Source organism: Macrobrachium nipponense, chromosome 9 (genome assembly GCF_015104395.2).
Source record: "Macrobrachium nipponense isolate FS-2020 chromosome 9, ASM1510439v2, whole genome shotgun sequence".
Taxonomy (NCBI): domain Eukaryota; kingdom Metazoa; phylum Arthropoda; class Malacostraca; order Decapoda; family Palaemonidae; genus Macrobrachium; species Macrobrachium nipponense.
In genome coordinates, this window is record NC_061110.1 from 12,053,147 (window position 1) to 12,076,020 (window position 22,874).

At 50.0% G+C, this 22,874-nt stretch overlaps 2 protein-coding genes across 2 annotated transcripts in view; both read left to right on the top strand.

The window, feature by feature from the left end:
* LOC135218473 (N-acetylated-alpha-linked acidic dipeptidase 2-like) overlaps positions 1–9,805 on the top strand; it is a 37,898-nt gene extending 28,093 nt beyond the window's left edge. The window contains exons 17-18 of the mRNA XM_064254798.1: positions 972–1,064; positions 9,389–9,805. Coding sequence (XP_064110868.1) covers positions 972–1,064; positions 9,389–9,590 — 295 coding nt within the window. The 3' untranslated portion in view covers positions 9,591–9,805. The remainder of the gene's footprint in view (positions 1–971; positions 1,065–9,388) is intronic.
* Positions 9,806–10,275: 470 nt separating this feature from the next.
* The window catches only part of LOC135218474 (N-acetylated-alpha-linked acidic dipeptidase 2-like), a 93,018-nt gene continuing 80,419 nt past the window's right edge, over positions 10,276–22,874 (top strand). The window contains exon 1 of the mRNA XM_064254800.1: positions 10,276–10,335. The gene's annotated coding sequence lies outside the window, so the exon portion shown is untranslated. The remainder of the gene's footprint in view (positions 10,336–22,874) is intronic.

Below are 22,874 nucleotides of genomic sequence, written 5' to 3' on the forward strand. Positions count from 1 at the left end.
TCTTTCTTTCTGTCTAACCACTTTACTTGTTACTCTTTAGTGCATTTGTTGGTTTTCTCCAAGTTTAGCTGTAAATCCTTGTGCTTCATTTCCTTTATTTTCTGAATCCTTTTATCGTGCTGTCTAAGCACTCCAGCTCTCTGTCTTCAGTGCTTAATAGCTGAAAGTGCCCTAGTTTTTTACTTTACAGCCTTAAGTCCATAAAGCACACATGTTAAAGGGAGATTCAGCTTACAGTATGCCCTCCTAAACAGCTCCTTTAGCTAGTCCTAAATAATCTCTTAGTTTCTGTGAGGCTCTCAAGGAGGTTGGTGTGTGTGACTTGGCTTTCAAATTATACCTCAAATTATACCATGGAACTACTACATTAATCACCTAAAGTAATGAACAACATCTTTTGACAAATTCACCAGCTCCTACCCAAATATACTGTTTATTTCCATCTGTCCACCCGCCTGTGGTGTTTTGTATGGTAATACTGCGTCCCGGGCTTTAGATAGTTACGCTATGTGTAAGTTTTAGGTAAATAAAAGGATATCTGGGTGTACATTTGCAACTGAAAAGTGTTTTAATAATTAACAGTATGCGAATTACACCGTTAATATTCGAAATAGGATATTATTATAATTGTTGAATGTAAGCTGAATGTAACTATCCAAAGCCCGGGAAGCAGTGTTACCATACTAAAACACCACAGGCGGATGGACAGATGGAAAAAAACAGAGTATAGTATACATACTGTATAAATATCAGTATCAGGATACTGTATAAATATCATTATCAGGGCTATTTAGTTAGCTCCAGTAATGGTACATACCTATGTTTTACAGTATATTTTGTTTTTAAAAAATGCTTCTTCAAAACTGGTGTATTTACATAATTTAAATAATACTAATCATTATATGGTTCCAACATAATTCTGCTTGTGTCGTGGTTCTTAATAAATAATATACTTAAACATTTATTTTCAGTCCAGTTATGCTGCGTGCAATTAATGACCAAATGATGAAATTGGAGCAAGTGTTCATTATGCCAACAGGCCTACCAGGACGCCCAACAATTAGGTAAGTGTCTAGTACCATCTGCTTTTAGTGGCATCTCAACAGACACTTGGGGGTTTTGGGGTGGGGGGGGGGGGGGCTGAGTTTCTGAATCATTTCTAGACATCTGATAGCTAACAGCAGCTCCATGTAGTTCCTAATAACTTTCAATTCAAGAGATTTATTTAAAAAATTTTCTCATCTAAAATGGTTTCATAGTAAAAAATAATCGTAATGATGTAACTGAAAGTACAGAAGTCCATAAAGTTGTGGTTGTATAACTTGAAGACTATAATATCTAATCTAAACAAGAATTTCCAGATCCAATTTCTCTCCTTTTTTGAATTAACAACATATGTATTCTGTTGCCTTGTTCCATATGAGTAGGGTTCATCATCTGGATGATAATAATAATAATAATAATAATAATAATAATAATAATAATAATAATAATAATAATAATAATAATAATAAATAGGCGCATGATGAGTTCACCCCCTAGTGATCTTTAATGATATGTTGATGCATTAACCAATATCCAACTCTACAATTCATTTCTGCCGTTGCAGCATTTGAATATTTCAATACAATAGCCCATATTCTCCAAAAATGGATGACAAGTATAGCGACAAAAATGGCTACATGTCGTAACAGGCTGTTAATTTATTTTTTCTTCATAGATTTTGAGCTAGTATTCAAGCTGAATAATTGTACTTTTATGGCATCTTTAAAAATTGTGAAGTGTAGGTTTGGTGAGAACAGAAATGTAACTTACAGTTACATTTTTTCTGCAGTGAATTAATTTTCTTTTCAGTTATAAATTTGTATGTATGCCAGTTAGTTGCACTATATAGGAAACTATATAAAATAACAAGTTTTGGACTGGTTTAGTGATTCATCCCAATGAAACTTAACTTGTTCCGATACGTAATACAAACCTTTCGGTCCTTTAACAATAGGAATATACTTTCGGCGTAGCTGGAATTACGGCCGTTGAATCTTGAACAAGGTGGTTAGGCAGTAACTACCGTGCCTGCCCGTATGTAAACACTCCACTTTACTTTCGGCCGTCTTTGTAAGCTCCGGCTGACTGGTCGTTAATCTTTTTTCCCGGTAGGATCCTTTTGGTTTATTTTTTGTATTTAAATAATTATGCATATATGGTGTTTGATATTAATACTAAACAAAGGTTTGTCCTTAGTTTTTCAATTAATATACAAACCCACTTTTTTGTGATAGCTTTTGTAACCGCCCCTCTACTTGTGTTAAGAGCCGGCGGCTAAGGTATGCAAACATATTTACATTCTTTCGCCCTTTAACACTGGCCCAGACCTGCATGAGGACGAGATATGTATTTATCGTGAGGATGAGACATGTATTCATCCGGAAATTACGCTTACGCTTGGGAATTACCAAGGGAACTTCCAAGGTTTGTCCGTGTTTTATGGTAATTTCTCTTCTTCTTCCTTTCACTTACTGTCGGAAGAAGGTAGAAGGATGGGCGTGCGGTGTTGATGCTGGGGGATCTCCTCTCACTTCGGAGGGCGGCGCCCTTGCATGTGTGAGGAGTATCCTCATTACTTTAATATTTTTTGCCTTATTTCACATACTATTGGTGATTGTGTTTTCAGCAGCATTGGTTGGATGTTCTTTGTGTTGGTTTTCCTAACCTTGGAATGGTGTCTATGACTCGTAGCATGTAACATGCGTACCGATCCTCGAGTGTGTACTGATCCCCTGCTAATAATCATTTTCATTACTACTACTACCCGGGAGTTTGTCACTGGACGATGCTGTCGCGTTGCCCTGTGAGGTTATCTACTCCTGATGGTAGAAGTCTGGCAGAAGGAGAAACCAAAGAGGAAGAGAGCTCGTCAAGTGTCGTCAACCTCCACTTCGAGATCTTCATATCTTCATGCCTCCCCCCCTTCAACTTTTAGGCTTTGCCTTAAGAGAAGGTGGTCTCCCCCCCTAAGAAGTCTCGTCACGGGACTTCTTAGGGTCTGTCTCACTCCGGTGAGACAGGTGGGTCTTCCGCTGGTCCTCCCGTTCCTTCGGGAACGGGGCCCGTCTCTCCTTCCTCGGGGAGGAAGCAGACGGGGACCATGGAGGTACCGGCCACCGCTGGTATCTCCTCTCCCGGTTCCAGAGGTTCCACCTCTGAACCGGGAAATGTCTCGGCTGCCCGCTTGCGAGTGTTACCGAGTGTACGGTCACCCCATGCAGCCAGGGTCCAGACTGCGGAGTTTGCTCCCCATGTCAGGACCCAGGCATGGAGCGGAAGGTGGTAGGAGCCATCATCCGGTGCCCAGGGTTGACGTGACGTTCCCACGGGTCCGTGCACGCAGAGGCCAGTGGAGGCGGGCCATCCAGCCCTCTTTTAATTAATCCTTTTCTTTCAGAGACAGCCCCACCCAGACGACCGTCGCGTTCGCGTGACCGACCAGTCTCGGGGGTGGCAGACACTTCACCTGCCGGGTAGGAGTTCGTAGCCCTCCTCGAGGAAGCGTTCTCTCTACTGCTACTCCTGCAGGTCCCTCTGGACAGGTGCAGTTGGGCTGTGTTGCTTCGGCAACTGCCCCAACTCCGTCCTGAATGGAGGAAGAGGAAGAAGAGGGAGGTGTTGCCGTCGTCTTCTGCCGCCTCTTCCCCTTCAACTTCTGAGGCCCCCCAGCCGAAGAAGAAGAAGGTAGCCTCCTTCCCCCCTAAGAAGTCTCGCTCAGAGACCTCTAAGGGTCTGTCCCACTCCGGTGGGACAGTTGGGGCTTCCGCTGGTCCTCCTGTTCCTTCGGGAACGGGGCCCGTCTCTCCTTCTGCAAGGAAGAAGATGACGGGGACCGGAGGGGTACCGGCTAACACCGGTACCTCCTCTCCTGGTGCCAGAGGTTCTGCCTCGATGCCAGGTACCGTCTCGGGCTCTCGTTCACGAGAGGTACCGAGTGTACGGTCACCTGCGGGTGACTGTGTAGCCAAGACCCAGGCAAACGAGTTCGCTCGGCGCCAGGATCCAGGCACAGAGTGACTCCCACCAGGCCAGCGATCGCTCTCGTGGCGAGTCGCCGGTACCCAGGGTTGATGCGATGGTCCCAGACCAGCCGCGGGCTGAGGCGAGGAAGCGGTCCCCTCGGTCGCCTGGACCAGCCTCGGCTGGTCCAAATGGCGTGACGCGCCGTGAGGGCAGGCCTCGCTCCCACCGCCGGTCCCCTGACTGCCGCTCCCTTCGGGACGACCAGAAGCAGCTCTTCTGACACTTGGGACTGTCGCCGCGGTTCTCGGTCCAGCCGCTCGACCAGGCCTGCAGATCGATCGCCATCGCAGGTTGGCGAGCGTCTGCAGCCCCCCCCCAGCACGCCGGTTCTGCTGGTGGGCGGGGGGATGTCAGGCCTACTTCTCCTATCCCTTCAACTTCCTCGGGCTACACCAGGAAGAGCGAGGCGATCAGGAGTGACAGCGGACTCTGACGGTCCCCTGACCGCCGCTCCCACCGGGACCGGACGGATAGGGGAACCAGCAGCAGCTCTTCTGACGCTCGGGACCATCGCCACTGCTCTTGGTCTAGCCGCTCGACCAGTGCAGCCCGATCGCCAGCAGCTCTCCTGAAGAAACTGACGCTCCGTTCTTGGTCCAGCGTTTCTCCGCAAGAAGACAGCTGGTCCAGACCGGCAGCTCGATCGTCACCATGGTTGATGATCGCCTACAGTCCTCCCAGCCTACCGGTTCTGCTGGTAGGCAGGGGAGGAGCTCTCGTAACGGCTCCCCTGACATAAGAAACCGACGCTCCGTTCTTTGGTCCAGCGTTTATCTACGCTATCCCTTCAACCTCCTCAGGCTACACCGGGAGGAACGAGGCGAACAGGAGTGACCGTGAGGAATGCACTTCTTACGGTCCAGCCACGAGCCAGGTTCGGTCTTTGGACCAACAGATCCTCGCTCAAGTGGTTGGAGGAGATCATGGGGGGCTGGCGAGGACGAATGACGCCTCCCAGACTCTCGGAGGGACCATCACCGCCGTTCACATGACGGTCCGTCTGGACCACGCACTCAGAGACCAGGGTGGGCTCCCCCTTCGGTACTCTTGAGAGGTTTTGACCTTGACGAGGACTGGGATGCGTCGGAGGACGGTATCAGCTCTCTCCTGTCAGGTGCTTGCTCAGCCCTACCCAGACGACAGTCACGGTGGCAGCAGATGTTTAGCCTACAGTACAAGTTTGTAACCCTCCTCAGGAAAACGTTTTCTCCAGACGGTAACGTTTTCCTAGACTCTGAGTGGCCATCACCGTGCTCGTACTCGCTTCTCCGACTGCTAGTTCCGCTGGGAAGGCGAGCGAGTATCCATTCATCCTCCCCCATTCCTTCTCTCCCTATAGCTGTGAAGGGAAGGGGAGGGATCCTGCAGAGCGTTCTCCGTAGGATTCCACATTGGGTACTGCATTCCTGAGGGGACCTTCTGGTCCTACCGGACGTAAGTCCCCGTCATTGAGGAAGGATCTTGCCCCATCCTCGATTTCTACGGGAATCGGGAGGACCACCACTCGATGATCGTCTGACGAATTCGGTTTTGCCGAGTGCTTAGAGTTCTTTGAAATTTCTAGCACTCTCCGAGTGTTCTGGTCTTCTATGATCTGCAAACACTTGGGTGAAACCACGGTCCGAAGCACTGCTGCTGAAGAAAGAATATCTCAGGAAGGGCTCAGCCTGGATGGACCTGACGGTCCGTCGCCTCAGTAGGCAGCCAACCCTGGGATAGAGAGGAACGGGTGGGAACATCCAGTTTGGTATCCTGTTATCACCGTAGAAGTCTTCCTTCGGGGAAAACTTCTTCACTCTCTTCATTAGAGAATGAAGGGTGTCGGCTTCCAGTCCTTATTCTTGTTCCTTGAATGGAAGAGAATTTAGGATGGAGGTCTATGTACAGGAACCTACAAATATACTACGTATATTGCCCTCGCGACATGCTTCTATTATCAGATGAATTGTCCAAGGTGTAGGCACATACCGTAGTTAACTTTACGGGTTGTGACCGAGACGAATAGTATCTTCTTAATTGAACTGCAACTCGGGACTGCCCTGCAAACCTCCCAGGAGTTACCAGTTTCGATTTTGAGATACTTATGGTATTGTTACAACAACACCACCTCAGCTTTTGCATTCACTGAAATCCATTTCGATTAAATGCAAATGCTCGAGCGTATTATTTTGCGCTCGATGGTTCTAGCCGAACGCATTCCTTCTTGGAATGGATTACCTAGCAACTCAGGATGACAAGTGAGCGAGAGCTAGCGGTGTATTGGGCGGCCTGCCACAGCCCAGTACCAGCTGGCTCTCCGAGATAGCACGGTCGGATTATGTCTCTCTCCTCTACAATGATTGACTACCGAACTGAATCTCTGCCCAGCAATCACAGACTTAGGTCTCTGGTCGGCTGGAATTCTCGCATACGTGAATGACCATTTCTACTGAATCACCTTGGACATTGCGAGAATTTTCAGACAGAGATATCTTTCTGTTTACCACACGGTAACAGAAGTCTGTAGCCTAGTCTCCCGCTGCATCGCACCTGCCGCTGCGATAATGCGGAATGATTTTTTCAGACATCTGAGTTTGTCTTCTAAATATATCTCGTATTCATAGGTGTGCAATTGTTCATTGTTCACCCCGAATTGTAGATGTATAACGGAAGACATCACCTGTTCCCCACCCTGCTAGCTCTACTTCCAAGTATATAGATGTCCTCCCTGGATAACCTGGGAAAGAGATGATGATTCAGCCCATGAGAAGCAGTTCTTCAGGCAGTATATCCCTGTGTTTTCATAAATGAAAAGCGCTCCGCTTTCATTGCAACTCCGACTTCTCACCGAACAGCAATGAAGTAGTGGTTTAGCGTTTTCAGTCCTTTGTAAATCACAGGGATTAAGCCATCTTCGCGGGTTGGTGTCATCGGCAGGACTTTTCTAAGTTCAGAATCTTGAGTTACTTCTCTCAATTCGGCTGTGAAGACGTAGGTCTGCATTCACCTACCACCTTCGTCTTCAACGGCACATAGTGATGTTTCTCCTTAGCTGAGATTCAGCTACTATGAGAACTTCTGTCTTGCCATCAGGGACTTCGGTCTCTAGAAGGCAATTGACTTTCGCCTGTTGGGCACATGCCTTGAGAGAATCATCATCTCGCCTTTCGGCATCGGTGGCAACAGATAGACGATTTGTATGGTCTCTCGGCATAACCTATCAAAAGGTGAGGGTCACGTGACTACGCCTCGGATGCTTGGACAGCTCGCCTCACACAACCGAACGCAGTCAGTCGGCAGCTGTCGAAGCGTCCAAGACCGTCACGAGCTACGCTGTGGACTTAGTATCAGTTATACCAATCAATCATTACTTCGTCCTACTAGCGTGTTCCGGTACCCATAACCATCGACACCTACCACGGAGTGTCGGTGTCCTATCCACCGCGGAGACGAAGAGACTTCGCCACAGTGGGATACGAGACCGTGAGACACTTCGCTGCAGACGGATAGACCAGTATGGGTATTGGACATCACTCCGAAGAATATGTCGGACAGGAAAATGGATAGGTCATCGCGACCATATCCTTCTTTCCCTCCGGGACTGCCCACAGGTCCTTGGAACCTCATTTCCCTGGACCAGTGGTGGATGGTTGCAAGATGTGTTTGCTTACCCAGCTCCTTGACATGACAAGTTGCATCTCGTTCATGGTGTGCAGTTGTAGAGGTAAGAAGGATGCGAGAGTGACTGGCTCTCCCCCTTCCTCGCCTCGTCTCTCCATTCCTATCCTTCAAGTTGAGGATAGGACTCAAACTCACACTGGCTGGTCGGACGATTTATGCGGTAAGCCTATACATAAGCATCCTTTTTATGTTTCTTATCAGAATCATAGAAACAAACCCTTCCCAGAACTTTGCATTAATGTCTCTGACGCCAATATTCTTCACAGCCCTTTTTTGGATGAGTCACGATCCCTCACTCATTTCGAAAAGGCCCAGAAGTCTGACTCTTGATCACGCAGCTCCTATACTCTGATCAAATTGTCAGAGGCAGCAGGGCACTCCTCGCTCTTACGACTAGGAGTAGCAGCCTAGGTGTGCAGAACTCCAGTCAGTTCTAAAGGCTCACTCAGATTCCTCCCACCAATCAGTGAGTCTTCCTATTGTTAAAGGACCGAAAGGTTTGTATTACGTATCGGAACAAATAACAATTGGTCGAAAATTTTATTTTTCCTAACTATACAAACCTGAGGTCCTTCAACAAATATGCCCACCTCATGCCACCCCTCAATCTGAACCTGGGCCAAAAGGCAAAGTGGAGTGTTTACATCCGGGCTAGCCTGCCCCACGGTAGTTACTGCCTAACCACCTTGTTCAAAATTCAACGGCCGTAATTCCAGGTACGCCGAAAGTATATTCCTATTGTTAAAGGACCTCAGGTTTGTATAGTTAGGAAAAATACAATTTTCGACAAATTGATATATCATAACATATAATTCTTTCTGCGGATTATGTCATTTGACTTCTCAATCTCAAGGGATGTAATTTGCATTACATCTTTGCAATCTCAGAAGATTAAGTCTGCATCCATACTGTTATTCCTTATCCATGCCATCTTTGCTTACCATTTTTTTTATCAGTTGTATGATAATTTTCCATATTTTGTGACTTAAGCACTCACACAGTAGTATTTGAGAAACTAAGTATACTCAGTTTCAGATAAGAAGCAAAATAATCATATTGTACATACAGTGAACATTAACTTAAAACACATCTATCAAAGAAAATTAGTGCTAACCAATTTTCAGCCAAGAGTACAAGGAAAAATCATGGTGTTTTCCCTTTGATAGTGGACCTGAATAACAGTAAGGATATATATATCACTTGGATTGAAGTTTTTCAGCTTTACATGGTGGTAAATAAATAATATATCTCTTCCCTTATTTAAGGCGAATTTCTCTTCACAGACCAGCATAGAATTTTTTTTCAAAATATTTTGGCTCAATTGCTTTGCATTTTCTTCCACATTCAATAATAAAGCACATACGTATATTCAGCAGTAAAATGACACCAGAACAAATATCGCAACATGAATTGTAACCTCACAAAGGGCAATCAGAGATAAAAATCGCTTACCACTGACTCTGGGACTATGACAAGCAACTTGCAAAGGCCTACTGAATAAATAGGTTAAGTCTGGGCAGAATGTAAATGCATCCGAGTCATGGATAATATATTTGAATGTAATAGTGTCTGTGGAATCTTAACTTGAGCTTCAACATGTTGGCAGTTGTCCCATAGTTCTATAAAATATTTACTTTTTATACTTTTATTATACTTTCAGACATGCAATATTTGCACCAAGCCAGTTCGACAACTATGCTGCAGCAGGGTTTCCTGGCATCTCTGACCTTCTCTATAGAATAGACGATTTGCAAGGAGAGGAGCTAAGCAAAAGGCATAAAGAGATTCGCAGACATATTTCAGATCTAACTATTCTGCTTCAGAAAGCATCTGGTCTTCTGGAGGATTTTAATATAATCTAAGATGTAATCTTAGATTCAAAGTTGTATAGCAAGCACACTAAACTTATAGAGTTATTGTTTAGCAAGCATGCTAAACTTGGCTGAAACAATAATTTCTGTGTTGAGGTCTTTTAGAGAAAAATGTTGTTTTAAATGTTGAATAGGTTTTGTACCCATGTATGAATTTTATAACATTCTTAAGTAATATATGAACAATAAAGATGGAAAGAATTTAATCTCAGTCTAATTTCAATTATGCAGTAAAATAAGCTTCATAGCTAATGCAGTATAACATAATTAATAGGGCAGTGTCTGCCAATTTTCCATTGGTTTCTCTCAGTTGCTTGGTGTCATTCTTAATCATACATAGGCACTACATAATCCTTCAGCGAGTTCCAACAGTATAGTCATAATAATGTATGTTAGCACCCAGTGACGATGTCTACCTCACCAGGAAACATCAAATTATAGTAGTATGTATAGCATGGCAGACCACAGAGAGTTTAAGGATGAGGTCAAGACCATGAAATGGATCATTGTTCCGACACGGCATACAAACCTTCGGTCCTTTTACAATAGGAAGGTACTAGCGGCAGCTGGATAGGTCTTAAGCTTTCGAACAAGAGGTTCGGTAGTTAACTGCTTGTCCGACAGGCGCGTGCGCGCGCGACTGGGAGGTAAACAAACCACTTTTGCTTTCGGCCTGCTGGCTTGTAGACGTGTATCATCGCTCTCTGCCCGCTTCATCGTCGTTGCTTTCGCATGGGTGTGTTTTTCTTTTTCTATTTATCTAGTGAAACTGAATTGTAAGTACAATCATTTCATATTTATTTCCATTGAATTCAATTGTGAATTAAAGGATCTTGGTTTCTCCACGCCCTCTGATTACCCGAGTGCCGGGACTGAAGGGCGTAAGTGCGAGAATTCATTTTTCCCAGAAATGATCCTCGTATTGTTTATGCTCGGTGCCGAGGGCGGGAGAGCGCTCGCTCCGAGCTTATATTTTGGTTGGAAATGTGTAGATGAAAATCGTAAGTAAGTGCCCTTTTCATTTATTTTTTTTTTTACCTGTATGCTCGTTGCCGAGCGAATGCGCTCGGCACGAAAACTTATTCTGTATGGAAGTGGAATCGCAAGTACAGTATTCTTTTTCATTTTCATATATTTATTTTGATTGAAGCAATACTCATTTTGGATCAGTTTCCGCTCTTACCCGGAAATTGATCCTTTCCCCTTTTTATTGAATGAAGTGAAATCGCAAGTGCAGTTCTTTTTCATTTTCATATTTTATTGAGATTGCATTATTTACTTGGATCAATGTTTCCGCTATTTCCCGGGAATTGATCCTTCCCCTTTTTATTTTGTATGAAGTGAAATCGCAAGCGCAGTATTCTTTTTCATTTTTCATATATATTTTGATTGCATCAATTTATTATGAATCAAGGTTTCCGTTCATAATCGGGAATGGATCCTTTTACCCTTGCGCTCGGTATCGAGGGCGCAAATGCGCTCGCTCCGAGCCCTTATTCATTGTGAAGTGAATCGTAATGCAAGATTCTTTTTCATGTTATTCCTTTTATTATTGATTGCATCAATATTTATTTTGGTTCAAGTTCCGCTCAGTCAGGGAATTGATCCTCTTGCCCTTGCATCGGTGCCGAGGGCACGATTGCTCTCGGGCTCTTATTATTATTGTTGGGTACATGGGTGCTGTGCAGGGTGGGGGGGAACGAGAATTCCTCCCACCCCCCCCGCTCTAAGCTCCCACAGATGGCCCTTCCCCTTCGGGGGAAGGTTATCTGCGTTATTCTTCCCCTCGCCCGATCCGTCGAGCGCGGGGGAGGGCGCTCGGTGCCCGATGTACAATTGTATTCGGGGTCTTCCGCTCGTTCGGTGTGGGGCTCACCCCCCCGCGCGAGGGGACTTCCCCCCCACTAATCACTACTACTGTTTATTTCCGCAGGTGCTATTGCCACGAGGGTGGACTTGGTGAGGTATGGGCGTCCTTCGATTTGCAGGGCGTGCCTAGTGTCCAGGGGCGGCGGTTCTATGTCTGGGCCTGCTGCGGTCACCCATGGAGTGGTGACCACGACAACGATATCGACTCCAGGTGACGACGTGCCTCCTCACCTGGTGTACTCGCCTCACGTGGTAACAGTCTTGCCTACAGCCGCTGTGAAGTGCCGTTCGCCGTACCGAGAGGGGGGCGTGCCGCCGCCGCTCGTGGTTGCCGCGCTGCCGCGACCACACTTCTGCTGCCCTAGAGCTCGCCCCTGGACCTGCCGCCGGTACCAGGATGTTGCTGGCTGCTGCTCCACCTCCTGTGTTGCCGGTGCTGCCTGCCGTACCTGCCGATTCTGTACTGACTGTCCATGCAGTTGCTGCGCTGGCTGTCCCTGCCGTTGCTGCGCTGGCTGTCCCTGCCGATGCTGTGCTGGCTGTGCCTGCTGTTCCTGAGATGCCCATACCTGCTGACGCGTCCCTGTCGTGGTGGTACTACCCCAGACTTTGGTCTGTCTGTACAGTGCGTCCGGGCCCTGTGGCTTCGGCTACAGCAGCCCCGGCTCCGCCCTGGATGGCAGATCTTACGTCTGTCCTGAGGAAGCTGACGACGAAGAGAGGAGGAAGGTGTCGTCGTCGTCGTCTTCATCTTCTTCATCGTCGTCGGCTGCCGCCTCTTCCCCTTCGACTTCTAAGGCTCACAGCCGAGGAAGAAGAAGGTTGCCTCCTCCCTCCTAAGAAGTCTCCCTCGGGAGCTTCGTCGGGACCCGTGTCTCACCTCGGTAGGACTGGGAGGGTTCTTTCCGCTGGTCCTCCTGCTCCTTCGGGAGCGGGGCCCGTCTCTTCTTCCGCAAGGAAGAAGACTACGGGGACCAGAGGGGTACCGGCTAACACCGGTACTTCCTCGCCTGGTGTCAGTGGTTCTGCCACTGCATCAGGGTCCGTCTCGGCCTCTCGTTGCGAACTGAGGTACCGAGTGTACGGTCGCCTACCAGCGACCGTGCAGCCAGGAACCAGACCTCTGAGCCCGCTCAGCGTCAGGTTCACGGCACGGAGCGGAAGACTGGTGACAGCCGCTTCACGCGACTCTCACCTGACAGCTCTCGCTCTCGCGGCGACCAGCTGGCTACCCAGGGGACGTGACGGTCCACGACCGGCCACGGGCTGAGGCTGGAAGAGGTCCCCCCGTTCGCCGGTGCCAGCCACGGCTGGAACCAACCAGCGACGTGACGTGCCGTGAGGACAAGCACCGGTCTCACCGTGACAGTGGAGCCTGCAGGTCGCCTGACCGTCGCTCTCACAGAGAGCGATCGGGTACGGCAACCAGCACCAGCTCTTCTGACACTCGAGATCGGGGCCGCTGGCTCAGTTCCAGCCGTTCTCCACAGCGAGGCGGTTCGACCAGGCCTGCAGCTCGATCGCCACCGCGGGTTGACGATCGCCTGCAGCCCTCCAAGCCTGCTGGTTCTGCCAGCGAGCGAGGAGGGAGCGTCAGGTCTGCCTCTCCCGTACCTTCAACCTCCTCGGGTTACACCGGGAGGAGCGAGGTATTGAGGAGTGATCGTGAGGGGTGCGCCCCTCATGATCACACCACGACGCCCTACGTGCCAGGCACCGGTTCTTGGACCGGCCAGGACGTATGCGCAAGTGGATGGAGAAGACCGAGAGGGCTGTCGCTGTTCCCCCTTCTTAGGAGGAAGGTTCTCGGAATATGCTCTTGTTCGAAGGGCTTAACGGTCCTACTCTGCAAGATGCTGTGACTGCCGAGATCCAGAGGAACTTTGCCGAGGTTATGGTGCTGATTCGTCAGCACAACGACCTCGGGGAAGGATCGCCGCTCCCACCACCAGCAGAGCCACGTCTCGGCTTGAGTCGTTTTGGGGCCCGAGAGGGAACCCAAATCGACGGTGGGTCTGCCGCGATCGGAGCTTGCCGATGGTGTTGAACCAGGAGGTAGTCTCTCGTCTCCGGACAAGAAGGCTCTCTCAAGTTCTGGCACCGGTCGAACAAGCTACTTCCACCTCCTCTACTGCGACAGAGGCGTTTTTACGTATCTTCGGACACCGTATTTAAATACCCCTTCGGTCCTCCTGAGAGGTTTCGACCTCGACGAGGACTGGAATGAGTCGGAGGACGGTATCGGCTCTCTCCTGTCAGGTGTCGATCAGCCCCACCCAGACAACGTTCACAGTGGCGGCAGACCCTTACCTACAGTATGAGTTTCGTAACCCTCCTCGGGAAACGTTTTCTCCTGACATACGTTTTCCCAGGCTCTGAGAGGCCATCGCCGTAAGGCGATGGCTGTCTCCTTTTTTCTTCTTCACTGCTACTTCCGCTGGGAAGGCGAGCCAGTATCCAATTCCTCCCCATTCCCTCTCTCCTTACGGCTACGAGGGAAAGGGGAGGGATCCTACAGAGATTTCTCTGTAAGATCCCACGTTAGGGGCTGCGCTACCCGGGGGGACTTCGGGTCCTACCTGACGTAAGCCCCGGTCGTTGAGGAGGGATCCTGCCCCTTTCTCGATTTCTACGGGAATCGAGAGGACCACCAGCCAATATCGTTTGACGAAGGTCGGTGGGGGTTTCGCAGAGTGCTTAGAATTCTACGGAATTTCTAGCGCACTCAGAGTGTTCGAGTTTTTTACGATCATCAAAACCTTAGGCGAGACCACGGTCCAAAGTGAGCGAGAATCCACCCCGATAATTGTTACACGATATCGGGAACCTCGCTTATGCTCTAATTCCTGTAATTTCTAGCATTTGAAGAAGACTGCTGCTGAAAGAAGAGTATCTCACGTAGGCGATTAACCTGGAATAGAGAAGAACGGACGGGAACTTCCAGTTTGGCTTGAACTATCGTCTTCGGTATTCTGTTCACCATTGAAGCTTTCCTTTGGGAAAGACTTCTCCTTCACTCTCTTGACTAGAGAACGAAGTTGGTCGATCTCCAATCCTTATTCTCATTCCTCGAGGGGAAAAGAATTTAGGATGGAGGTCGTGGTACAGAACCTACAAATATACTACGTATATTACCCTCGCGACATGATTCTTTTAACAGTTGAATTGTCCGGGGGGTAGGCGCATACCGTAGTTAAAACTCTACGGTTTGTGACCGAGACGAATTGTATCTTAATTGAACTGCAACTCGGGGTTGCCTGCAACCTCCCAGCAGTTATCAGTTTCGATTTTAGATACTTGGTATTGTCATGACAACACCAAATCAGCTTTTGTATTACCGAAATCCGTTTCGTTTAATATAATTGCTCGAGCGTATTCTTTATGCTCGATGGTTCTAGCTGAACGCATTCCTTCGTGGAATAATGGATTACCTGGCAACTCAGGATGACGAGTCACCGAGAGCTACTGCGTATTGGACTGCCTGATAGCAGCTCAGTATCAGCTAGGTCTCGGAGATGCACGGTCAGTTACATCTCTCTCTCCCCTGGTTTGATTGACTACCGAACCGTATCTCTGCCCAACAATCATGGACTTAGGTCTCTGATTAACGGGGATTCTCGCAATAATGAAGGACCATCTACTGCTGTGACGCTCGTTTTCATTGCCTTCGACATTGCGAGAATTTTCAACAGAGATATCTCTTGGACTCTTTCATCTTTCTGTTACCGCACGGTACAGAAGTCTGTACTAGTTCTCCCGCTGCATCGCACCGCGATAATGCGAATGATTTTGCAGACATCTGAGTTTGTCTTCAAAATATCTCGTATTCGTAGGTGTGCAATTATTCATTGTTCGCCCCGATCACAGATGTGTCAGAAGACATCGCCTACTCTCCGACCTGACAGCTCTACTTCCAATGTTCAGCCCATGAGAAGCAGTTCTTCAGGCAGTATTTCCCTGTGTCTTCATTACTGAAAAGCGCTCCGCTTTCATTGCAACTACGATCCTCACCGGACAGCAATGAATAGCGGTTAGCGTTCTCAGTCTTTGTAGCACAGGTTCAGAATCTTGAGAATCCTTCTCTCGGTTCAGCTGTGAAGACGTAGGTTGCATTGTCTGTACACCTTCGTCTTCAACGACACATAGTGTTGTTTCTCCTTTGCTGAGAATCAACTATACTATGAGATATCTTGCCATCAGGGACCTCGGTCTCTAGAAGGCAATTGACTTTCGCCTGTTGGGCACATGCCTTAAGAGAATCATCACCTCGCCTTCTGGCATCGGTGACGAACAAATTATTTGTTTAGTCTCTTGGCATAACCCTTTAAAGGCGAAGGTCACGTGACTTGCTCGGGTGCTTGGACAACTTGCCTCCTACCGAACGCAGTCAGTCGGCAGCTGTCAGAGCGCCCAAGTCTGTTACGAACTTCGCTGTGGACTTAGTTCGGTTGTTCCATAACAGTCTTTTCTTCGTCCTAACGGCTTGTCACAGTACCCATACCATCGACACCCACCATTGAGTGTCGGTGTCCTATCCACTACCGAGAAGAAGAACTTCACTGCTTGGGGATAGGAGAATGTGAGACACTTCGCTGCAGACGGATAGACCAGTATGGGTACAGGACATCACCGAAGTCGAGAAGAGGGATAGGTCATACGAACCATTTCCCTTCTTTTCCTCTGAGTTAAGGCATGATGCACTTTCCTGCGAAGTCAAGCATTCCAGGGGATGGGGATTCGTGACGCTCGATTTCGTACTGACTTCGTAGCGAAGACTCAGAACCCTTCGGTTCCTGACGATCGGTTAGAGTCATTCACAATCCCCTCCCTAATGGACTTCACCGCCTTCGATGCGAAGGAGATGCTGCTTTGTCCTGTGAAAGCGCGACCGCGCTTTCTGAAGAAACTCGACATCCCAGGCTGAGTGTTGAAGACTCTTCGTCAGCACCAAGATGACCTAGAAGTACACTCCTCGAGTTACACAAGAACTTCTCCGTGGCGCAGGTACTGAAGGCAGGGGTCTGGTACAACCAGACCACTGGCACCTCCTTCTACCTTTTGGATATTGCCCACAGGTCCTTGGATCGTTTTCCTTGGGACCCGTGGGTGGCTGCTCAACACGTTGTGTAGCTAACCCAGACCCATAGCCAGGTACTGAACAGCATCGAGTCCTGGTGTGACTGTAAGAATAGATAAGTGAATGAGAGAGTGACTGGCTTCTCTTCCTATCTTTTTCTCCCCCTCTACCTGTGGTAGAGGGATACGGTCATCACCTTGCTGGATAAGGACGAGATGCCGGTGAGCTACTCGACAGAGCCCCATCCTATCCCTTTCACTAGGGATGGGAGCGAATATTCCCACCACTTCCTCCTACAAGGGGGAGGAAGTGGATGCCAACAAGAGACAAACCATAACTTTATGTTGCCTCTTGCAAATAGGAACTTGTTCTTGTTTGCTGGTACGAAGAGATACGCTTGCCTCTCTCTTAGTACTTGGTCCAGAGGTCTGACCATTGATCCTGCGGTGCACACCCCGATCAATCGGACAGAGGCTTGGATCCCTCCCTCGCTCTTACGACCAGGGAGGCATTCAAGGTTGGGCGAACACCAGTCTGTTCACAAAAGACTCAGATTCCTCCCACCAAGAACGTGAGTCTTCCTATTGTAAAAGGACCGAAGGTTTGTATGCCGTGTCGGAACAAATGACAATTTGTCCAAAATTGCATTTTTCCTAACTATACAAACCTGAGGTCCTTTTACACATAGTCCCACCTCATGCCACCCCTCACTCTGCAGTTTTTGCTTGGGCCAAAAGCAAAAGTGATTTGTTTACCTCCCAGTCGCGCGCGCGCGCGCCTGTCGGACAAGCAGTTAACTACCGAACCCCTTGTTCGAAAGCTTACGACCTTATCCAGCTGCCGCTAGTACCTTCTATGTAAAAAGGACCTCAGGTTTGTATAGTTAGGAAAATGCAATTTTGGACAAATTGTCATTTTCCATTGATGCCAAGTCTACAATTTATAATAGGTGTGTGAGAGGTGGACAAAGAGGCAGGTAGAAGTGTACTGATTTTTATTACAGTCAAGGGAAATATAAATATACAGCATGCGGACGGAAATGTGGTTACCGACCCGCGAGAGAGTAAAAGTGGGTCGGCGAGACCCGATTTGTGTTTCTTGAGAGACATAAAATACAAAATATAAAAGTACACAATATATGGTTATACAAGCTTTATACACTGGCGGAAAGCCTGCTGAACGCTCTCTTGGAGGGAAGTAAGAACAACGCGAATGATGAATTATATACAGAAAAAATTATGGATAAGCGTTGTCCTTACAAATACTCCCCCCCCCAAGACAATAATTAGGTATAATTGTTGGCTGACGTCTTTGTACTTCGGGTTGTCACTCGTGGAAGCGAGCTGGGCGGCGGAGGCGCCCTCGGGTGTGCGATATCAGTTGCTGTGGTAGATCCTCGGGAGTTTCCGGGGACAGGATGCCTCCCCTGAGGTGATCCTCGGGGGGGGGGGTTCGACCGTCTTCCGAGGGCCGGCCGCGGCTTACAGCCGGGAGGTTTGGCGATCGAAGGAGTCGCTTCTTTCCGAGGAAGATTGAGGCGCCCTGTGGAATCCGCGTCTGCGAGGTCCTCGTCCATGATGAAGGCTGGTTTCAGACGATCGATTGTGACCCAGTCCTCGCGACCGTTGATGGATAAGATATATGCCTTGTCAGTGCGTCGTAAGGACGCGGAAGGGACCGCGGTAGGGTCTCGTTAGAGGCGGGCGGCGGGCGTCGTCCCTGACGAAGACGTGCTTGCATGATGATAGGGCCTTCGGGAGGAAACGTTTGGTTCCGTCGGAGAAGGTTTTGACGCAGGGCATTGAACTTTCCCAGCGGATTCCTGAAGCATGGCGATGGAGACGTCAGCGTCGTCGGCATTGGTCGGGAAGAACTCGCCAGGGACTGTTAATGGCTCCCCGTATACCTTCTCCGCGGGTGATGCCTCGCCGTTCGCCCGCGGGGCAGTCCTGAGACCGAGGAGGACCCACAGTAGTTGGCTCTTCCAATTTTCGTCGGTGCAGCGCGCCATCAGGGAAGCCTTGATCGAACGGTGGACTCTCTCCACCATGCCGTTAGCTGCTGGGTTGTAGGTGGTGGTGGCGTGTAGCGACGTCCCCATTAGGCGGGCCAGGGCAGTCCACAACTGCAACAGGAAAACTGGTCCGGGGTCTGTCGTGATTTCGTCTGGCACTCCGAATCGACTGACCCAGCTGGCGAGGAGTGCTTCGGCACATGCTTTCGTGGTTGCCTCCGACATCGGCGTTGCCTCGGGCCATCTGGTGGAGCGATCGATTACCATCAGGAGGTATCTGGCGCCTTCCAACGGGGGCAGGGGGCCAACGACATCTATGTGGATGTGGCCGAATCTTCGTTTCGGCTGCGGAAATTCCCCCACGCCTGATTCTGTGCCGACTGATTTTTGCTAGTTTGGCAAGGCACGCAGGTCCTGGCCCACTCGAGGGAGTCCTTCCGAATTCCATGCCAGACGAACTTCTCCGTCAGGAGGCGCATCGTCGTCCGGCCCGAGGGGTGCGAGAGTCCGTGTATGACGTCGAACACGACTTTCCTTCGGGAGGCTGGGATCAGCGGGCGCGGGCGGCCCGTGCTGATGTCGCAGAGGAGCGTCGTGCCTGCGGGTCCGAAGGGCATGTCTTCCCACTTAAGGACAGTGATAGCTGTGCGGTATGCGGCGGTCTCCCGGTCGGCGGCCTGTTCCCGGGCGAGGTCTTCGTAGTCGACCCCGAGATGCATGGCGTTGATTTCTATCCTCGATAGGGCGTCTGCCACGGGGTTCTTCTCGCCAGGCACGTACTGGATGGTGCAACCGAACTCCGCGATGGCTGCCAGGTGCCTCTGCTGTCTCGCTGACCAAGCATTGCCTGCCTTGGTGAAGGCATGTACCAAAGGGAGGTGGTCTGTCCTGATCGTGAAGGGGGAGCCCTCGAGGAGGTAGCGGAAATGGCGCCATCTGCTTGTACACCAAGCCAAGGAGTTCGCGGTCGAACGTGCTGTACCTCGTCTCGGCGGCTGACAGTTTTTTGCTGTAGAAGGCGAGTGGCTGGGGCTCGCCCTGGACCATCTGCTCGAGGACAGCCCCGCAGGCGACGTTGCTGGCGTCGGTGGTGAGGCGTAAAGGTGCAGTAGGGTCTTGGTGGCATAATGTCGCTGCTCTGGCGAGGGCCCTCTTTGTCTCGTTGAAAGCCTTCTCTTGTTCGGCGTCCCACGTTAGGGCCTTTGGTTTCCCCTTCAGTACCTGTGTTAGAGGAGACATGGTGCGGGCGGCGGCGGGGATGAATCGGCGGTAGTAGTTGACCATTCCGATGAACTCCTGCAGGGACTTGACCGTGGTTGGTGGTGGGAAACTTCTGCACCGCGCCTACCGTTCTAGGCCATGGGGCGCAGCGACCTGCCCGCGGAGATCTCGTGCCGAGAAGTCCAACCTTCTCGGCACCGAAGGTGCATTTGTCGAAACGGACGACCAGCCCGTTTTTCCTGCAGGCGCTTCAGGACCGCTCGGACGTGATGTAGGTGCTCTCCAAGGACCTGCGGGAAAAATTAAGATATCGTCGACGTAGCAGACGCAGAAGGGCAGGTCCCCCAGGATGCTGTCCATCAGGCGCTGGAAGGTGGCCCCTGCGTTCCTCAGGCCGAAGGTTGAGTAATGGAGGACGAAGGAGCCAAAAGGCGTGATGATGGCAGTCTTGGGGACATCCTCGGGGTGCACTGGAACCTGGAAATAGGATTTTAAGAGGTCCATTTTTGTGAAGACCTTCGCCCCATGGAGGGCCCCTGTCAAATCCTGCATGTTTGGCAAGGGGTATTGGTCGGGGATTATAGCGAGGTTGAGTCTCCTGTAGTCTCTGCAGGGCCTCCAGGTGCCGTCAGGTTTCTGTACCATGTGCAGGGACGACGCCCAAGGGCTCAACGCTTTCTTGCAGATGCCCATTCGTTCCATCTCCGCAAACGCCTGCTTCGCCTCCTGGAGGCGGCCTGGAGGGAGTCGTCGGAACTTCGCGCGTGTCAGGGGGCCTGTGGTGGTTATGTGGTGGAATATTCCGTGCTTGGGCGGCGTCCCTGCCGCCTGACGAAGTTCCGGCTTGAAGACTTCGGGGAATTCCTGCAGGAGGTTGCCGTACTTGTGGGGGGCGATGGTACAAATTGTAGGGGCGCCCGGGCCTGCTGCCAGTGGAAGGGAAAGGCATGTCCCCGTGTTGAGGAGGCATTTGCGGCCCACGTCCACCAGGAGGCTGTTCTGCGCCAGGAAATCTGCCCCCAGTAGCGGGATCCTGACGTCCGCGATTGTGAATTCCCAGACGTAGTTTTCGCCCCAAGATGGATATCTCGAGGGGCTTCGTGCCGTAGGAACGGATGTGGGGTCCCTGTTTTTGGCGGCGACGAGGGCGGTTGTTTTGTCGGGCTCGCGGCTACCGGTCTTTTCCTGACGGCGGGAATATCGAGTGCATCGCCCCCGTGTCCACCAACATCCTCCGGCCGGAGATCGCGTCGCGGACGTAGAACCCTACGGTGTGTGGTTCCGACGAGGCCGTTGCCACGGGCGGCCTTGCTTTTGTTTGCCGTTGCCGTTTTTTGACTGCTGGAAGGTGCAAGGGCTTTCGCACCTCTTGGAGAATCTCCCGAACCTCCGGTGGAAGCGGCACCAGGAGTTTTCACCTCGCTGCGTGTGGGAGGACTTCCCTTGGGATACGGCGCCGATCTCTTGCGTTGGGTCGTCGTCGTCTTACTTCCTTCTCTGGTTCGGCCAGGCCACACGGAGGATCGGGGGGCGGCGAGCTTCGCGCATTGTTCGACAACGTCAGTTTCTTGGCCTTCTCCAGTAGTTCGTCGTCCTCTAGGGTGTACGCATCGGTCAGCTGTTTTCGGACGTCCGGCTCGAGTTGCTGCAGGAATATTTCGCAGCTCAGGCAGATCTCTTTCTTTTTTCCGTCGGGGCCTATTTCGGGCAGACAGACGAGGCCCATCACAGTGTTCCAGGCATCTTGGGGGTCGGCGTTGCGCATGGGGTTCGCGACTAGGTTGAGGGCGCTGGCGGCCTTTTCAGCGATGGGCGCGGAATAGGCTGTCACGAGCCTTTCTTTTATCTTGTCGAGCGTGACAAGTCCGGTTCATGCTCGACCGGTCAGCCAGTTAGATATTCGGTCGAACACCTCTGTCGGGAGAGCCGCTGCGACGAGGTCAGCCTGCAGCACTTTGTTCGTTAGCCCCGCGATCCGGAATTGCCCTTCAGCTCGGAAGAACCAGGCGGTCGGGTCAGCCGTTTTGAAGGGGGGCAATTTGACAGCTTGAGCGGCCGCTGTGGCCGAGGCCGTCGCTGGGGTGGGGGAGGCCTGGGTTTCCCGCGTGGTACTGTCTGCGCCCATTGTCCTCTCTCACAGAAACGGTCGACAGAGTCGTGAATGGCTGAACACACCTTGGGCAGGTATGCCGTATTTAGTTCGTTAGAGGCGTTGGTTATTTCCACGGTAGGAGCTTTCAGAGATCTATACTGAGGCTCCGTGTGAGTCCGTTAAAGATCTCTGAAGGTGAGCGGCGGTAGTAGGTCCCTTAATGGCTGAGCCAAAACCGCTTGGGTCACCGTCCAAACCGGGAGGTTACCAGTTGTGAGAGGTGGACAAAGAGGCAGGTAGAAGTGTACTGATTTTTATTACAGTCAAGGGAAATATAAATATACAGCATGCGGATGGAAATGTGGTTACCGACCCGCGAGAGAGTAAAAGTGGGTCGGCGAGACCCGATTTGTGTTTCTTGAGAGACATAAAACTACAAAATAGAAAAGTAAACAAAATAATATTGGTTATACAAGCTTTTCACACATCGGCGGAAAGAAAAGCCCACTGAACGCTCTCTCGGAGGGAAGTAAGAACAACGCGAATGATGAATTATATACAGAGAAAATTATGGATAAGCGTTGTCCTTACAGGTGTCTTGTTATGAGTCTACTGCCACTGGAACCAGTCAGCACCCCTTTAATGCAGAATAACACCATGCCCTATGGAGAGATGTGGAGTCAACCAATGCGGTATGGTATATGAAATTTAAATGTTCGGAAAGTAAATATCATGCCCTCGGCAATTGCTGCATAGATTGCACCACTACCATTATCCGACAACAATTGCAAAATTAGCCTCACACTTAAGATGCGTGCATAAAATACAGATTTGATTTATGAAAATGATATGAATATAAAAATAACTACTTGGCAATCCATAGCTGCTGGATTTATAGGCTGAGAACTCTCAGTTCATCTCTGGCTTGTCTTGGCAATAATGGCTTATGTGTCAACTCAGAAGATTTTTTGTTCTCGTAGTAGATGAAAACTGGCAAGTTAA